We start from the raw sequence: 17,719 nt of genomic DNA, 5'->3' as shown, positions 1-17,719 counted from the left end.
ATGAACTAAACAGTCGATAAGCAACGTTCAACATCAGCTGTTCTTTTAAAACGCTGTTATGCTAAAACGTAGACAATTAGCGGTTGTTTAATTCAATTCGAATGTTCTTTCAGTTATCTTTACAGGAGACAGTGCGTATAAATGTTTATTTACCATAACGTTGGAAAAAACATGAAACTTCATGCGGTTATTAAATTGGAGCTTCTGCCGAACTGACAAATTATCCTAATACAGTTTTCTAGTACGAATGTGTGCACATAAATCACATTTAACTGACTGTTAGATTTTAACAGATAGGGTGCCCACATTTTGGTCCCTTGTATCGAATTTCGATAGCTCGCCGCCGCTTTGGCAATTCATTCTGCCAGCCGCATTCATTTGTTTACATATTTTGTGAATAAAACATCCAACTATAAATTATTATTTAACATGGAGGAGTGCGTAATGGAGAGCGGCTCACCCACTGAAACCAACACAGAACTTAACTTTAACATGGAGGATGAGAAAATGCAATTGCATGAACACCGCGCTTCAGCTGCTGTAAGCGTTGGAGTTGCCGCAGAAGGCGGGGACAGGCAGACGACAGCCGGCGTTTGTTATTGGTAGGCACATGTGACCAGATATTTGAATTGATAAGCACAACTATATTTGTTTACGTTTTACTTTTCTAGTGGTAAGGAACGCAACCTGAATGTAATCGAGCTGCTATGTGCAACATGCTCGCGTTGGATTCATGAGACCTGCATTTCCTATCAGTTGGGCAAGGGCAAGCTATTGCCATTCATCACAAATTACATATTTGTGTGCAAAAATTGTTCGGCCACAGGTCTGGAAAGCTTTCGCAAAAGCCAAGCGAGTAAGTACTGTTAACCATCTAGTCGTGTTGACCCAATTTCTTATTTTGTTTATCTAAATATTTAGCAATATCTCAGATGTGTCAATGTGCCATTGCGAACATGCAGCAGGCGGCTTTTCGCGAGGGCAGGACTCAAATACAGTTCAACAAAGATAAAGAAATTATACCCTATATTGAACAATTCTGGGAAGCCATGACAACGATGCCGCGTCGTCTTACCCAATCTTGGTACTCGACTGTGCAGCGCTCTCTTGTTAAAGATATTAACACGTTGTTTGTCTACGAAGAGCACGTTGAGCTGGGTGCTATGTATGGGTTGTTTCATCAGGATTTGCGTCTTATTAAACCGAACTATGAGGTTATGAGCAAAACTGGTGCCCTGCGCCTCACGGAAGATGGTTATATACAGGGTAAGATTTATAAACAAATTTATTTCAAAATATTTTTAATTTCCTTTTAAGAATCTTTTTATTTTCAACCTATCACATTTTCGTAGATATTTGTTTTTATTGTATGCCTTATATAGTATGAACGATTCGGTGTTTGATTATTTGCCTTATAGAGTGTGAACGATTCGGTGTTCTGATTATTCATATTGCTCTCATTTTTGTTTTGCCTACTATTCGTTACAGCTGACAACGCACAGTGGGCTCAGTGTTGCAAAATTTGACTCGAAATTATAATTCAATGAGCGATGTTTTTATCGCATTCTGTTTTGAAAGCTCTTCCAAACAAAAAAAAAAACGAAGCTCGTGTATGCATCTGTATATTTATGCTCTTGCGTATACGTTATCTTATTCACTTGAATTAAGGCCTCTCCGTTCAGAGTGCGAGAAAGCAAATTCCAATTTTTTTTGCTTGTTTTGGTTTTTGTTTTTTGAGTCGCGGCGGCACAGTAGAACGCGAGCTCACTTCGGGTGGCAATGTCTATTTTTTTCTTGTTTGCTCACGGTTTTCGCTCTCGCCGTGTTTTTCGCCACTCAGTCGAAGCAAAAGCTGATCGTAATTACGTTTCGCGGTATTTTCTCATATTTTGTTCGTCGTTTCTCGCTTCACACACGCCCACCAAAAGAAAAAAAATTAATGAAAAAATAAACAAACAAACACAACTGACACCTAAACAGATTAAATGCGAGGGGTGGTGGGTGTCGCTCGCTGAACCCAATCTTATTAATATAATAAAAAGTTGCGTTCTATTTGATTGCTCCGTGGCTCGGTAGGTGTTCGTGCGACAATTGATTTAAAACACATCGCAATTAGGGCGATATATTGTCCTTGCGATGACGTCAACGCTGAGCGCCGCGTCGTTTGCCAGTAGCGAAGAAGATTGTAAGTTAGGAAACCTTCTGACCGTCATCTGATTATCAGCACACACTATTTAGTTATTTACATATCGCAATTTAAATTAGGTGTGGTGCAAGTCACGTACGGCTTCTAACAGACTTTCGTTTATTACATTGCAGCTACGCTCGCTAAGAATAACAGACAAAAGCGGAAATTTCCTGGGACTGATGCGGGTCCAACGGGCAAGAAGGGACGCCCTAGCTCGGATATTACAGCCAATGTAAAACTACCTCCTCACGGCTATCCGCTCGAGCATCCCTTCAATAAGGACGGTTATCGCTACATACTTGCCGAGCCGGATCCGCATGCGCCATTCCGCCAGGAATTTGATGAGAGTTCGGACTGGGCCGGCAAGCCCATACCTGGTTGGCTATATCGCACGCTAGTGCCGCATTCTGTGCTGCTGGCACTGCACGATCGAGCACCCCAACTGAAGATTAGCGAAGATCGTCTAGCCGTAACTGGAGAGCGAGGTTACTCTCAAGTTCGCGCGACCCACTGTGAGTGGCTTATCTCATTATTTCGATCGTTTGTTTTATATCAATTTGGTTTTGCTTTTAGCTGTGAACCGTGGCTGCTGGTACTATGAGATCACCATTGAGGAGATGCCTGAGGGTGCAGCCACTCGAGTTGGCTGGGGACGAGAGTATGGCAATTTACAGGCACCGCTAGGTTATGACAAGTTCGGCTATTCCTGGAGGTCGCGAAAGGGCACAAAGTTTACTGAGAGCCACGGCAAGCACTACAGTGAGGCGTACGGAGAGGGCGACACGCTCGGCTTGTTAATTGACCTGCCCGAGTTGCCAGCGATGGACTATCTGCCCAACACATTCAAGGATCGCGTACGTGCATTTGTTCACTGACACAAACTTGTCTAGTTATATTTTATATTTTCTCTCAGCCTCTGGTAAAATTTAAATCACATTTGTACTACGAAGACAAGGACAAAATTACTGAGACCCTGAAGAATCTTCACATCCTGCAGTCCAGTCGAATCGAGTTCTTCAAGAATGGCCAGTCGCAAGGAGTTGCGTTTGAAGACATTTATATGGGCAGCTATTATCCGGCTATTTCGATACACAAGAGCGCTACAGTCAGCGTGAACTTTGGCCCCGCCTTCAAGTATCCAGAGGTGCTGGCTGAACGCAAAGCAAAAGGCGTAAGTTGGTCGAAGTGAATCGGCTTGAAATCTAACTTTTGAAAAGTTTTGTGGCAGCTGATTATTAGTCGTCATAGCGTTTTACTCAGAAACAGTTAATAATACTAGAATAACACTTTACTTTTCTTATTTACTAGATGAATGATCGGGTGGAGGAGCTAATCACAGAACAATGCCTAGCAGATACGCTATACCTGACGGAAAACGATGGGCGACTGCGTCTAGACAATATGAGTCTGTAAATTTGATGAGCTCTTATGTGTCGACAAATGTTGAAGCGCTACAGATGTAAAAATATACAAAAGGCGTCATACTAATTAAGTAGTATTTGGAGATTGGAGATTCTCTAAATGAACAAAATATAATAAATCGAGAACATTTGATACATCAACTAAGCTATATTAGTAGATTGATCAAAATGAACTATTACTAAGCAATTTTTATAATAAACTGTATATTAATGAAACAAAAGAATTATTGAAGTATTAGCAAAAGTGAACGGTATATATTCCGGAGTATACTTGTTTACCAAAATCGGTTTCCAATCCGTATTTATGGTTTAATATAAGATCTGTTCAAAAAGTTGAATAACACATAATTAGAGATATGGTCTGTATTGTAATAATCAAAACTTTAGCTTATATAAGAATAAAACTGTATGAATGGAAGCTACCATCAAGTCGAGCAACATTAAACATACACTTATTCATTTACATAGAAGCCTGAGTTAGGCCAAACTTTATTGCTAACTGTTCTTGTATACAATGTTGGATTTGGCTACTTAAAGGCTTTAAATTTTGAGGCACTGTACGGTATATAGAAGGCACTACTAGTGTTAAACTCCGATCGTGGATGATGAATTGCTGCTGAGATCGAACGACCAGTTGAGGGCGTATTCGAATTGGTTGTAACCTGGTCCAGTGACAGCCCATACTGACGCGAATGTTGGATGTTGTAGTTTCTACCCTTGGAACTGTTGTCCATTGAGTTTCTATTGTGTGTGGCACCCCCACTGGAAATGCTTTGACTAGAGGTGGCAGTCGTGCTAAAGTCTCTGTGACGATTCAGAGAAGGCAACACAATTGCATGCTTGTTGTTCAGGAAACGGCTGGCTGCCATAGGCATATTCCAGGCCGATCTAACACCTGCCAGTTGACGTCGTTCCGCACTGCTCGCATACGTCAATGCTGCTGACTTGGGCTGATGTTGCTGCTGGTGCTGCACCTGCGTCAGCTGCACAAAACTGCGGTTATTAAGCAGCCCCCGAAATCGTCGATTCGAGTCCAGCACATTGAGAATGGGTGGCATTCGCAAGCGTGAACGTGCCACAGTAGCCGACTGTGGGGTAATTGGTGCTGGTGGCTGCTGGGAGTGCTCACGCTTACGCAATTTGAGCGCCACTGATGTAATGTGTAAGTCTCTATCGAGCATGGCCACGAGTTTTTGGGCAGGAGGCAGATAATTGCGAGTTGATGCCATGGGCTGTGCCTGCTGGCGATCACGCAGTCTTGCTGCTGTTGGCGTGAGAAATCCATCGTCGTCGTCGTCGTCCCCATCTCTTTCGTCATAATCATCTAGAGAGTTGAGGCTAAGGTCGGATATAGAGTCGATGTCTCCAGATTCATCTGGCAATGTGTTGCGGCGACTGCTGTCCAAGCTTTGCTGTTTTAAAGGCTGCGCTTTGCGGGCTAACAGGCTGGGAAATTTACGTTGCCAATCGGCGATTTCATGCCGCAATTCTGGCTCCAACTCCGGCAATGGCTCCTCGCCGCTTAACATACGGTCAACGCGCTCCCAATCCTGTTTGTTCTTTTTGATGGCATCATCTGCCCAGGGTATGGAGCCAATTGAGCTGCGATCAATGCTGCTCGACGAGTATGGCACATCTTGAAGATATTCAGAGTCGTCGTCCTTGTCGGCGTCCGGCTCATTGTGTGTATCGTCATTGTCATTGTTGCTGTTGTTAGTGTTGTTGTTGTTGTTGTTGTCTTTATTGTCGCAAGGGTACAAATGCCCATCATTCTCGCCTTCGACGGAGGTATTGTAACGTTTCTCTGCTCCGAAATAATAACGTCTAGCAGACATTAGACAATAAACTGGATCAGCAAACTGGTTGCGCTAGTTCCAACGTTCTTAATACCTAACTAAAGGATGTGAACGTGCCCTTAAAATCGATGCCGCAAAAAGTTGAGACGACGTCGGCGGCGGCTAAAGCAGCGATTGACAATTGTTGTGTTGTGGCTCATTCCAGTTTTGCCTGTTATTTATGAAACTCTTTTATATCCGTTTCCACCCCATCCCTATCGCATGCGCATGCGTAGTTGCAGAACTCATTCGGTAGCCGGCTGCTTGGACTGACCAGCAGACAAGCAATTTTAATCCATGATTTTTTGCATTATTTCTTTTTGCAGTGCGATCTGTCTAAATTAACCCCAATTGGTTTGAATTATGCTATTTGGCTTGCATTGTAAATCCGATTCGAGCGGAACAAGTTCCAAATCAGGGCGTCGTTTGCACGCGCTTTGCAACACTGTCGCAGGCACACGGAGAGCCAATGGAAACGAGTCACTAAAAAATAGACGATTTTTGCCGGCCGAACGTGTGTGAACTCTGTGAAAAAGTTGTCGTTGCTTAATTCAATTGATGGAAAATTATGTGGCACGAAGCTCGAAAGCAGGAACGTCGCATACGCGGCCTCATCGTAGACTACCGCAAGCGTGCTGAGCGTAGACAATATTTCTACGATAAGATCCAAGCGGACCCCACACAGTTTCTGCAATTGCATGGCAGACGCAGCAAAATTTATCTGGATCCAGCCGTAGCGGCCGCCGGTGATGGCGACGCAATCATGCAAGTGATATTGAATACAATACAATAATACTTTAACAATCAATCAACGTGCGAAATCTAATTTGCCTGTTCTCTCCTTTCAGTGTTCCCTGGCAGGGACACCAGGACAACCTCATCGATCGCTTTGATGTCCGTGCGCATCTTGACTACATTGCGCCCGTGGCAAAAAGCACCAATGAGTTGGGTGAAGACGAGTCGGAACTGACGGCAGAGGAGCGCCAGTTGAACTATGAGCGTTATCGTATATTGGCCCAAAATGATTTTCTCAATGTGAGCGAAGACAAGTTTTTGCATCAGTTGTATTTAGAAGAGCAATTCGGTGCGAACGCGCAGCTTGAGGCGGAGCGAAATTTGGGGAAAAAAAAACAAAAGAGTAGCGGCGGAGCCACCATTGGGTATTCGTACGATGATGTCGGAGAGGTGCCAACTATGGCAATCGGACCACAGCCCTTTGGATCGGCTCAGCCAACAAGCAGCAGCAGTAGCAGCACAGCTGCTCCCCCCGGTGATAAGGCTGAAAACTCAGATGAATCTGACTCTGATATGGATATGGATGTCTCCATAGACATTGGCAAACTGGACACAGCTCAAGCACATGAACTAAATGCTTGTGGACGTAATTATGGCATGAAAAGCAACGACTTTTTCTCTCATCTAACTAAAGATGCAGACGAAGCGGATGCGCTACGCATTGCTCGTGAAGAGGAACAGGAAAAGATGCTATTAAGTGGACGTAAATCGCGTCGAGAACGACGTGCACAAAAAGAGCGGCGCATTGCAAACCGTCCATTCAGCCCGCCCAGCTATGCAGCCAAGGAAGATCAAAGCAAAAACAAGGACAAAGACGAGGATTCGGAATCGAGGTCGCCTTCTCCAGCCGAGGGCGGTGGTGAAAAGATTACGTACATTACCTCATTTGGTGGCGAGGATGAGATGCAGCCACACTCAAAGATCACTATCAACTTGACCAAACCTGGCCAGACTCTGGGCGAGTCATGTATTAATGCCAGCAGCGGTGCAGCATCTGCATCTGCTTCAGTGTCATATGCACAAAAGGTCAAAGACAACCTAGATAAACTAAAGCTTATGAACGAGACGGCGAATCGCAGTGGACGACGTCGATCACATAGCACCTCACGCAGTTCAAGCCGCCGGCGTAGTCGACGTCGAAGCTATCATCGTCGCAGTCGGACACGCAGTCGGAGACGACGTCGTTACTACTCCAGATCGCGTTCCCAATCTCGTACTCGGTCAAATTCTTGGCAACGCTCACGTAGTCCAAGCTATAGGCGATCGCGGAAGCGCTACTCCTGTTCCTCTGGCAGTTCAAGTGCCAGCTCCTATACAAAGTCAAGAAGGCGTCGCTCTCGATCCCACTCGCACACAAGCCGACGCAGTCGTGCTCATTCCAACGTTAAAAAGATTGCAACGCCGCCAGCAACACAAAGAACTATTTGTCTCAGCACAACAACAACAACGACAGCTAGCACCATATTGACAACAGCAGCGAATGTGCCGCTCAAGCAGCTTCATCTGCAGCAGCAGCAGCAGCAGCAACAACTACTGGCAAAGCCAACAGATCAGACGCTGCCAGCAGTGCCTATGATCAGCTATCCGTTGTCCTCGCGTGTTCTCAGTATGACGGGAACTGCACCAGCTGTGATTAAGTCAACGCCGGTGGTGCCACAAGTGACGGAGCCACCGCCGCCGCCATTGAAGCGCTACTATGGACGGAAGCGCGGTAACGATACGTCATCATCGTCAGCGGAAAGTAGTGATCCAAGCGAGGCGGAGGAAGATGAGAGCAAACAGCCGGGCAAACCTCTGCGCGGCAGAGATCGCGATGACTCCGAAGAATTGGATGTGGATACTGCGTAAGTGACGGCAACACGAGTGGTAATGTTGATCAGCCAAAGAAGCCTTTGCTTCAGTTTTAATATCCATTTTATATATTCTTTTGAGATTCTATAGTATTTTTATATATAACTACAATATTCTGTCTTTCAGCTCGGAGCGCTCTCAGCCGTTGATGTCGTCATCCAGCACGGGTAATCAAACAGGCAAATATAGTTCTGCTACCGAAACCAAAGTCAGTAAGCAAAACCAAAGTGTCTCATTGCCTCAAATAACTGGAGTACACCACAAAATTTCACGCCTCTACCCAAAAATAATCCAAACCAATCAATGTGAATCCAAGTCAGACACAAACCAATATGCATACACACATACATGGCTCAATCATACAGTGGGCCCTCTCAGACATGGACGCCTTATACCCTCTCTGCAGATTGATCCCATAAATTATATGTCCGTCTGTTCGTATGTCCATCTGTATGAACTCAGCGATCAAGTAGAGTACAAAAGCGAGAGACACAGTACAATTTTATCTATTTTTTGTATATATTTTCCCATTTTCTTACCTTTGATCAAAATTGTTTTTTTGACCAAGTTCTTAAAGCATGAAATGATGAAGTGCTTAGTGCTAATGGCTGTTTAGGTTTGGAATTAAAAGTAGACTCATTTCAAATAGTGCTTATAGTGATTAAAACAGTAGCTCTGCTTAAGGCTTAGGGTATCTTCTAGCCGGGCAATTCCGACTACTTATTGTAAATGTTCTTTTAAATTCTCGCCTAGAATCTAGAAATTTGTCTGATACAAACAGTTCCTATATAAATATATCGGATATTAAAGATTCGGCACGCCTTAGATGAATGTCTTATCATAAGTGGATTGTATTGAGCTTTGATGTTTGCAAATTAGTTTCTTTTGTACTAATTAATTTTAAATATTTGATTTAGCTGAAATTTGTCCATTTGGCAAAAACAAATTTTACTTTTTTAAATCAATTTTTGCTTTCTTGTTGCCAAGTTTTACGCAACGACACTTTCGACAGAAACCAGAACTGACTCCAACTTCTCAATCATACTTCGGCGTTAAGATTATTAAATGATTTGTTGGTGACTTTTACAGGGGTCTGGACAGGCAAGCGGCAGTGGACGACCCAATTTGCGAGAGCGGCTTAAACGCAAGATGCAAAACCTGCTAAACAGGCAATGTAAGCCGGCGAGAGTGTAGTGTGAAGTTCAAAAACGAGTCCAGCGGCCATCGATAAACTAGCACTAAATATCTATTTCAAATTTCAGATAAGGCCGACAAGCGTGCAGAGATTGAGAAAACAGAGAGGGAGCGTCAGCTGCAGCAGGAGCGCGAAGATGAGATGCGCGAGCTGGCGCTTAAGTTGCGGCGAAGGTGAGTAATTAGTTGTGGGTGGCTTTAGTGAAGCCCTCTCACATCTCTTTATTCACAGGCGACGAGAGTTGCGCCACAAGTACGGAACGCCGTCCAGCGGCAAGCTCTCTGACAGCGATGTTGATTCGGTGGACTCGGAAGCTCCGCCCCGCATGACCAAAGCACTTGCCCATCGCAGCAGATCGCGCAGCGACAGTCATAGTCGGAATAAACGACAACGATCACGTTCACGTAGTCGACGTAGTATCAGCCGCGTGCAAAGGAAACGCAGGTCACGAAGTCCCAGTCGAAGCAGAAGGCAGCGATCCCGGTCGCGAAGTAGAGGAAGCAACAGTCGCCCAGAGCGAAAACGTAGGTCACATAGTCGACGTCGTAGTGGCAGCCGAGAACGCCGACGTTCTCGAAGTCGACGCAGCCAATCTCAATCACGACGACGACGCCAACGTGAGCACAGTCTAGAGAGGATTCGTGAGCGTGACCGATACAGGCAGCAGCAATATGAACGCACTCACAGTGGGCGAGAAGAGGCCCAACCTCATGGTAGTAGCTCCAGAGGTGGAAATCAGGGACGAGTAGTCATATCTGCGCCACCCAAGCTAAAGAAGCTGGTCGACTATTAATTTAGACCAACGTATACTAAAAAATAGAAAAGAGCGATATTATGATTGATACTTTAATTGGTTATGTCCATTCATCGTTTGTTTTTAGGTTACATGTAAAATGTATTTGTTGACGCTTTTGCTATAAACAAGATTCAATTAAAATTATGCATAAGAATTTGATTTGTTTTAAATTCGAAAAATGTCTGCTAAACTAATTTGTCTTACAAGCAATGCATTCATGAATCCTTTAGATTTAACTGAATAAATATAAATTCAAACACTTATTATTATGGCTGAAAATATATTTGATGAAAGGAGCGAGTTTAATTAATTTTAGCATTTGTATTAAATGTCAAAGCAATTTCACCAACCCCGTTTAGTATTTTTTTGGACTTAGAATTGCCAGCGATTCATTTCATTCAAATTAACGTGCAACTATCGTGAACTCAATCGAACTGGTTCATTTCATCTTTCATACAGGCCGCATAGCATTTTGTTTATGTAATTGTGCAACAGCTGTGAGAGAATATTAAAAACATGTTCGGCCTAACGTTTCGCCAGTCCATTCGAATTTCAACGCAAAGTGTGAATAAACTACTTAGCACAAGTGGCGTATTAGTCAGTAGAAATTTTCAAGCAAACATGTCCCAAGAGCCGCAATATCCACCTATAGAAACGGCCATGAGGAAAGCCCTAACAGCGGAGCTAAAGCCGATCTTTTTGGACGTTAGCAATGAATCGCCCATGCACAACACACCGAAGCAGGCGGAATCACACTTTCGTGTGCTCGTTGTATCCGACAAATTCAATGATTTGACGCTCATTAAGGTAAGCTCAGGTAAGCTCATCATAAAGAGAAGAACTAAACTGTATTTTCCATACAGCGCCATCGACTGGTTAATGACACAATCAAGACGGCGTTAAAGGCGGCTGGGTTCGAATTCATGCATGCCCTCTCTATCGAGGCAAAAACACCTAAGCAATGGGAGCCCGAGCAGGAACCAGAAAAAAGTCCACCCTGTTTGGGTGGGTTTGGTAAATAAATGGCTGTTTAACGGCAAATTTGAGGGGAGTTTTATGTACAAAAATCAGTCACACCACAGTTAAAAAGGAAAATATATAAAAGATAATTAATGATTGGAAATATACGAATTTTAGATGGTCAGATTGCACTTCAATATTTCGTCGCCAATGACAGCTGCTCCACCTGCCTGCGAGCAGACAATATGACATCATTGATGCCAACGCCATCGTAGGCTGCGCCACATAACGACAAAGGCAGTTTGTAGTCTTTAATGTACTTTCTTATGCCTTCCACGCGCCGCTTATGCCCGACAGTGTACTGTGGAATACATTTGTGAAGCATGTGCACGCGACTGAATATGGGATCCTCTTTGATCTGCAGAATCTTTTGCACGTGCTGTTGTGCAATGTCGCGCAGCTTTTTCTGGCTGGGCTGGTTGCCGAACCACTGATCGAACCAGCGACCACCCATCATAACGGTCAGTATCGTGTTGCCAGCCATGTCAAAGCAGCAGCTATCGAAGATCACCCCAAGCACGGGTAGCTTTTCGACGGGCGGCACCAGCAGGCCAAACCCATTATGTTTCAACAGATTGTTGCTGCTGTATTGCATGTTGACCACCACCACATCCACGTAGGGTATATCCAGCAGTTGGGCGGATAGGGATGGATGCTGCGCTTTTACCAGCGGTGCCAATTGGTGCGCCGGCAGAGCGCTCACCACATGTCTCACCGGCACCTCTGCATCCCGTAGACTTATCCGTGCGCCGTCGCCGCTAAAGGTGAGATTTGAGCATTTGCTGCTCAGCTGGACGTTCACATCGTGTTCGCCAAGATATTTGCGCATGGCGCGAGGCAGCTGTTCCAGACCGTCAGCGACGCCATACATGGCCCATTTTTCTTTGACTGCCTGCTTGTAAAGCTCGGGCTCACCCTTGGCAAAAATACCCCCATTGCTATCGTCCACTTTCTTATTGAAGCGAGCGTAGAGCGCGCCCTTTAGCACACCGCCGTACTTCTGCTCATTCTCGAAAAGAGACTCCATGAGAAACCGCACACTGATTTCGCGAGCGTCTCCAGCACAAATGCCACAGATCATCGGACTAATGCCATAGTCGGCAATCTCTTTGCCGAATCTTCTTTGGGCGAAGTTGTAAATGGATTCGTCTTCATTTTTGATTGGAGTGCTGCCTGTGACTAGGTCATGTAACAGAGCTCTGTACAGAGGTTTCGTAAAAGGTGGCACGGTTCTAAATAAGCCCTTAGCACTGTTTGGCAGCATGCAGACTTGTCCCTTGGCATAGAGCATGCGATTTTTTGCAGCCACATGTGATCTGGGAATAGGCTTAATGGGCAACTTGAGCTCTTCGATCAGCTGCAAAGTGTTGGCACCCGCTAAGCCTTTTGGGCGTATTGTGCGTGGCCCACTTTCAAACAAGAAACCGCGGTCCTTGTGCCATTCGGTACGTATCCAGCCGCCGACCCGTGGAGATGCTTCGTAAATGGTCAAAGGTTTGCAAAAACGTCGCAACAAGTAAAAGCCCGCTGATAACCCACTAATACCGGCACCGAGCACGGCAGTTGGCATAATGTAGCTGGTGCAGAGTTTTTATTACTTAGTGTTATCTAATGCAACACGAAATTTGTATAATTTCCTGATTGTCAAATCGTAGCAACCTATTTTTCACTATTCACGACTGTTTTGATTATCGAATTCAAAAATCGGTGGTTCGATAATCATATTAAGTTCAGGGCTGCAGTAACTAAAAGTTCGCGGCTTGAAAACTAACTACTGCCGACGAGGTATATAGTTCACAACTATCCATAAACCTAACTGATGTAAATAAGTTAATCAAAATTAAAACAAAGCCCGAAAAGTTAACATAATATTAACATGTTATGGTCTTAATTTAGAGGGTTTTGGGATAAATATATCTTGCATAATTTTCGTTGTTTTGCTCATATTAAAATTGTATAAAAATAAGTTTGCAGCCTAAAAGTATGCACGACCAAGTGCACACAGTTTGATAGAAAGTTATGCTACAGGAAATGTCACCTTTTAAGTCATACGCCACGTGAACGGATCACCAAATAAGCGAAACACAAACACAAACACAGAAGCGCTCACACCTACACACACGCACACACTTACTCTTCGTTTCTCGTTGCATTTTTGGCGCCAGTTTTAATGAATCACAAGCTTCGCCTGTCATGCCAGGCCCCTAGCACTCCGAAAAAGCTCAAAGGCGAGCTTCGGCTGTACAGAGCCAAGAGTCATCTAAGTTCACAGCGCGCAGAATTGTATCCGCTGCTGACGAGAAAGGTTGGTGCTTGGCCTGTGCGCGTCGTGTGCCTGTGTGAAAAGTAATGAAAAAAAGTTCCTCATTAAATATATGTACATACATACACACATTGATATATAAGTATGTGCATATATATTATATAAATTTATATTATATATTTAATAAATAATATATACATTATACATTTACTTATATATATATATATATATATATGTATATATATATACATATACATACATACATATATATATATATATATATATATATATATATATTTATATATGTACTATAAAGACACACACATACATTTACACAAATACTGTGAGTGAAAATTTTTCAAACTGCGTATGTGAAATTATGAAAAAACATATTTTTCCCTCAATACATTAAAGCATTATGGAAGCTTAACAAATTAAAAAAATTAAAGTGCACAAATATCTGAATGAGGTGTATGGAAAATTGAAAAATTAATCTAACATATTTTTGGACAAGCGATTCAGTTAAAATAACTCAGCTTAGAAAATGAGAAAGTTAATTTGGTGAAATAATGAGAAATACAAAAAATATATATATATATATATTTCATCAACCGTAAAAAATTTCAAAGGAACTGTGACTGGGCTAAAGAAATATTTTAATCTTCACGGCAACTTTTTCTGTTTATTCTGGCGTTGCTGCGGGTTTTTATTCAAAAGAAGCGGAGACCCGCACATACGCATGGCTAGAAAGATTCATTCGCCTACCCACACAGAGGCACACACAAAAACACACGTATACACACGTACACATACGCGATGTACGCACTGTGCGCCAGTTTCATGTTGAATCGCACAAAACGAGCACACAACAGTTTTTAACGACGACGAACAGAACGACAACGCCAAGCGAAAGGACACGATGATAAAGTCGATGGGCAGCCGGAGATTTGGTACAGCGGGGTATCGTGTATCAAATTGTTGTTGCTATTGCCGTTGCCGAATGAGCTTCTGGCCCCGTTCTAGCCACGCTTCGTTGTCATCGTCAATGTTATTTTTGTTGTTTCCTATTCGTCGTCGTCGTCGTCGTCGTCGTTGGTGTTGGTGTTGGTGTTGGCGCCCGTTGTGTGCGTTCATTGGTATATGTGTGTCAGTCAGTCAGTGCCCGAATATGTACATTTCTGATGTCCGGGTGTGCGCACGTGTGTGTGTATGTGTGTGGATTTCTGTATGTGTGTATATTGCAGCAGATACCTACAAGGAAATTAAGCCCAATTCCCAACGAGTTCAATGCGCGCCCAGCCACGAAGGCTTTCGGTCGGTCGGTCTGTTTACATTTTAGCAACACTGTGGCAACACTGGCTGTGCTCGTTTTGATAGTAGTTACAGCAAATTAGCGTGTCTTAACTATTTACATAGTTATAATAAACATGGCAACTCCTGTTAAGTGCAGCACACACTCTTATGTGTACTCTATTCTATACGATATGTGAGCTGTGCGGCTTGTGTGCTGTGAGTGTGTGTCTGTTCTGTATACACGTGTGCATGTGTGTGTATGTATGTATGTGTCGAGGAGCACAACTAAAAACTAGGGCAGTGTGTTTCCGTTTCAACGACAGGCTGCAGCAACTCTTGGAATCGTTCATTGCCTCGTACACGCTTCACGCGCACGGTCCGCATTCCTGGACTGAATGTTCGTTGCTCCGCAACTGTTCATGCAGCCCACCTGCAGGAAGTTGTTAATAATTTATGGCAATTAAATAATGCAGACTTAATGATAAGAAATTCCTCAAAAAAAGGAAATATTAAATTCAATTTTCATGCCTGTGTTAGGCATTGCGTATGCTTAACAGAAATTAATTTGTGCGTTCAACACGAAAGAAAAAGCTTTCACACTCGTTCGGAATACGCCTAAAGCACATGCGCCAAAAATACAATGTGAGAGTGAGAGTGACACAAAGAAAGGTAGAATGAGTGAGAGCAGACAGGGAGAGAGAGGGAGAGCAACGCTTGTTAGTCCTAAGAATCGACGCTCAGCTGCTGTTTTTGCTTTAAAAGTTGCTTCGCGTCTTTATTTATTTATTTACCAGGCCGCATTTTCATTTTTCCTTCGGTAACTGCCCAGTTACAGTGATATGTCCGGAGAAATAGGAAAACTCTGAGAAATTGTGAACAACGAGAATAATTTATAAATAAATACGGTGATTTTCAGAATAAAACAGAATGTCTAGTTTATTATTGTTATGTGTGAAAAGTGAGATCGAAATTTAATGAAAATATTTAATAAATTTTAAAATATGTCTTTAATCTCAGCAAATCTTTAGATCAAAACTAATACAAGCAACGCACAATGAAACTAATAACGGTATTCTAATTAAACGACAACAACAACAAATTACAAAAATAATATTTATATGTAATAATACAAATTTATATTAATAATTCAATTATATAATAATTATACTAATTCAATATAATAATAAAATGGTATAGAAATTCACAAAAATACCAAAGCAATAAAACCATTTCTAACGCAACAATAATATAAATAAACAACTAAAATTATTATTTCTATAAACATAAAACAACAATAATAACAACTAGAACAAATCGTCTACACGTTCATGTGCGATTTGAACGTGTGAATGTTGGCAGCCCTGGAGCCCTGCCTCGGTGGTTTAGCCTGTACTAGGTGAGTAGAGATGTAATGGAAGCGAACCTAACCCCGCCCCTCTATATATACAAAGATACAAACACACTCTCCTACATATCTTCTGACGTACACAATTTCAAGAAGCGAATATGAGAAAGGACACAACCATATCGATTGCGGCTCCTAATTTGGCTCTAATTGCAAAAGAGAATACAAAATCCAACCAGATACCGAATACGAAAAGAAAAACGATACTGAAACAGCTAATATGGCCAGCTGGTGCCCAAATTGTCATGAACTGCCACCGTTTTATCCGCCCATCTCGCCAAAGGTAAAACTCCCTATTTCTTACGTGTATAACACAGCTAGCTAGCAATCGTTAAAGCTCAAGGTTACTCTCAAGCTGGCTATAGATGTGCAATCAACGTAACCCAAAAACCTGTCAATCAATCATCTTGTGGCTATCATCAAAGGATTAATTATATATTAATCATTTTCATATCTGGTTCCGATCAATGAGAACTGTTTAAGTGTACAAAAATATTTAGCATGTATATTAGACTTTAACTGAATGGATCATTAAAATTGTAACTAGTTCAATCAGTCATTACCGATATCTTGTGCTCAAGTATTCAATTGTATTCCTATGTTCATGAACGACTGTCAAATGAGTTGCTCAGCTCTTGATGAACGGTACGCTCTTTTGAGTAATTCGGTTATCGATCATGAGTCATTGAACTACTAATTAACTGACTAATGAGAATAGTTCATAACCAACTCAAAAGAACTTATCGGTCGCAAGTAGCTGAACTAACTAAGCTTGTGTATGTGTATATATGGATGTGTTCGCTTTTATGTGTGTGTGTGTGCGTAGTTCCATACGTATGCATCAGCTTGCGTGACCTTTGCAAATGTGGCACAAAAACTGAAACTAAAACAGACAAAGCAACGCTCAACGTGAAATGCTCAGCGGGCAGTCCCCTAAGCCCTTCGGCCTTGGTAATGTCGCGCCGCCAGCAGCGGTCAGCAATCAGTGGCTACAATCAGCGGGCCAAGTGCGACCCATAAATTGCTCAAAAAGTCGAAGGGTATTTGTCAACTCGTTGCTTGTCGGTTGTCGCTTGGCATTTGCCTCAGTCTGTCTGTCGTGTCGGCTCTGCTGTCTCTATCTTTTTTGTTCTTTACAGTTCTTGGCTTTCCACAATTTGACGGACATGCGTCAAGTTATCTACCCACCTCCACGCCCCAAAATCAATAGTTCGCAATGTAAATTATTGCCACTTGGTCGTCGAGTGACTTCATCCATTTGATTGTCGCCATCGGCTCAGTCTTCTGGCATAATTTATATCGCGCCGCTATCTAAACGCCGCCGACTAGATTGTTAGTTGCAGCGGGTCGCTTTAGTTGGTATACAGCTGCTATCTTAAGTCCAGTTAACTCACTTTGACATAAAATCCAAACTTGGCCAACATTTTAAGCAACATTTTTGGTAACAATAACACAGGCCAACAGGCTTTTGGGTACCAGAAATGAGACTATACTTAACCCAAGACTCTTGGGCTACTGTAACATCAAGTCAGTTCATTATGCTCCTAAATTACGATTGCGATATCGGAAAGTATTGCTCTTTACAACGAATAAGATATAGTTTTAAAAGACATTTCGAAAGAACTGAAAGAAAGTTCAAAAACCTTTCAGGTATTCA

General features: G+C 42.7%; 6 protein-coding genes across 10 annotated transcripts in view; 4 read left to right on the top strand and 2 right to left on the bottom strand.

Moving 5' to 3' along the window:
- The first annotated feature begins 157 nt into the window (after window positions 1-157).
- LOC111593690 (set1/Ash2 histone methyltransferase complex subunit ASH2) lies at window positions 158-3,824 on the top strand. 2 transcript variants are annotated; one of them, XM_023306588.2, is made up of 7 exons: window positions 158-602; window positions 672-856; window positions 922-1,266; window positions 2,320-2,700; window positions 2,762-3,042; window positions 3,102-3,359; window positions 3,497-3,824. In XM_023306588.2, exons 1-7 carry the CDS (start codon window positions 430-432, stop codon window positions 3,599-3,601), a joined length of 1,728 nt encoding a protein of 575 aa, XP_023162356.1. In that variant the 5' UTR covers window positions 158-429; the 3' UTR covers window positions 3,602-3,824. The 2 variants fall into 2 exon arrangements, with proteins under 2 accessions (XP_023162356.1, XP_023162357.2); XM_023306589.2 differs by lacking the exons at window positions 158-602; window positions 672-856; window positions 922-1,266 and adding an exon at window positions 1,668-2,185 and having other exon boundaries at window positions 3,497-3,819.
- Window positions 3,825-4,109: 285 nt separating this feature from the next.
- Window positions 4,110-5,463, bottom strand: LOC111593685 (myb-like protein AA). Its single transcript, XM_023306581.2, has one exon. It carries the CDS (start codon window positions 5,442-5,444, stop codon window positions 4,137-4,139), a length of 1,308 nt encoding a protein of 435 aa, XP_023162349.2. The 5' UTR covers window positions 5,445-5,463; the 3' UTR covers window positions 4,110-4,136.
- Window positions 5,464-5,995: 532 nt separating this feature from the next.
- On the top strand, window positions 5,996-10,222 carry LOC111593683 (CLK4-associating serine/arginine rich protein). 4 transcript variants are annotated; one of them, XM_023306576.2, is made up of 6 exons: window positions 5,996-6,209; window positions 6,293-8,083; window positions 8,217-8,298; window positions 9,180-9,264; window positions 9,353-9,458; window positions 9,517-10,222. In XM_023306576.2, exons 1-6 carry the CDS (start codon window positions 6,013-6,015, stop codon window positions 10,076-10,078), a joined length of 2,823 nt encoding a protein of 940 aa, XP_023162344.2. In that variant the 5' UTR covers window positions 5,996-6,012; the 3' UTR covers window positions 10,079-10,222. The 4 variants fall into 4 exon arrangements, with proteins under 4 accessions (XP_023162344.2, XP_023162348.1, XP_023162346.1 ...); XM_023306580.2 differs by lacking the exon at window positions 9,517-10,222 and having other exon boundaries at window positions 8,217-8,257; window positions 9,353-9,434; XM_023306578.2 differs by lacking the exon at window positions 9,517-10,222 and having other exon boundaries at window positions 8,217-8,302; window positions 9,353-9,434.
- A 210-nt stretch (window positions 10,223-10,432) lies between these two features.
- On the top strand, window positions 10,433-11,112 carry LOC111593698 (bolA-like protein DDB_G0274169). The gene is made up of 2 exons (XM_023306643.2): window positions 10,433-10,888; window positions 10,945-11,112. The coding sequence occupies exons 1-2, from the start codon at window positions 10,598-10,600 to the stop codon at window positions 11,101-11,103; spliced, it is 450 nt and encodes a 149-aa protein (XP_023162411.1). The 5' UTR covers window positions 10,433-10,597; the 3' UTR covers window positions 11,104-11,112.
- Window positions 11,111-12,803, bottom strand: LOC111593697 (protoporphyrinogen oxidase). The gene has a single exon (XM_023306642.2). It carries the CDS (start codon window positions 12,669-12,671, stop codon window positions 11,235-11,237), a length of 1,437 nt encoding a protein of 478 aa, XP_023162410.2. The 5' UTR covers window positions 12,672-12,803; the 3' UTR covers window positions 11,111-11,234.
- Window positions 12,804-15,866: 3,063 nt separating this feature from the next.
- LOC111593694 (calcium-activated potassium channel slowpoke) overlaps window positions 15,867-17,719 on the top strand; it is a 50,794-nt gene continuing 48,941 nt past the window's right edge. The window contains exon 1 of the mRNA XM_023306617.2: window positions 15,867-16,053. The gene's annotated coding sequence lies outside the window, so the exon portion shown is untranslated. The remainder of the gene's footprint in view (window positions 16,054-17,719) is intronic.

The sequence above is a fragment of the Drosophila hydei genome, unplaced genomic scaffold (assembly GCF_003285905.1).
Source record: "Drosophila hydei strain 15085-1641.00,03,60 unplaced genomic scaffold, DhydRS2 tig00008137-arrow-arrow-pilon, whole genome shotgun sequence".
Classification (NCBI taxonomy): Eukaryota; Metazoa; Arthropoda; class Insecta; order Diptera; family Drosophilidae; genus Drosophila; species Drosophila hydei.
Note: the sequence above shows the minus strand (reverse complement) of the source record. Positions and strands in the feature narration are given on the sequence as shown.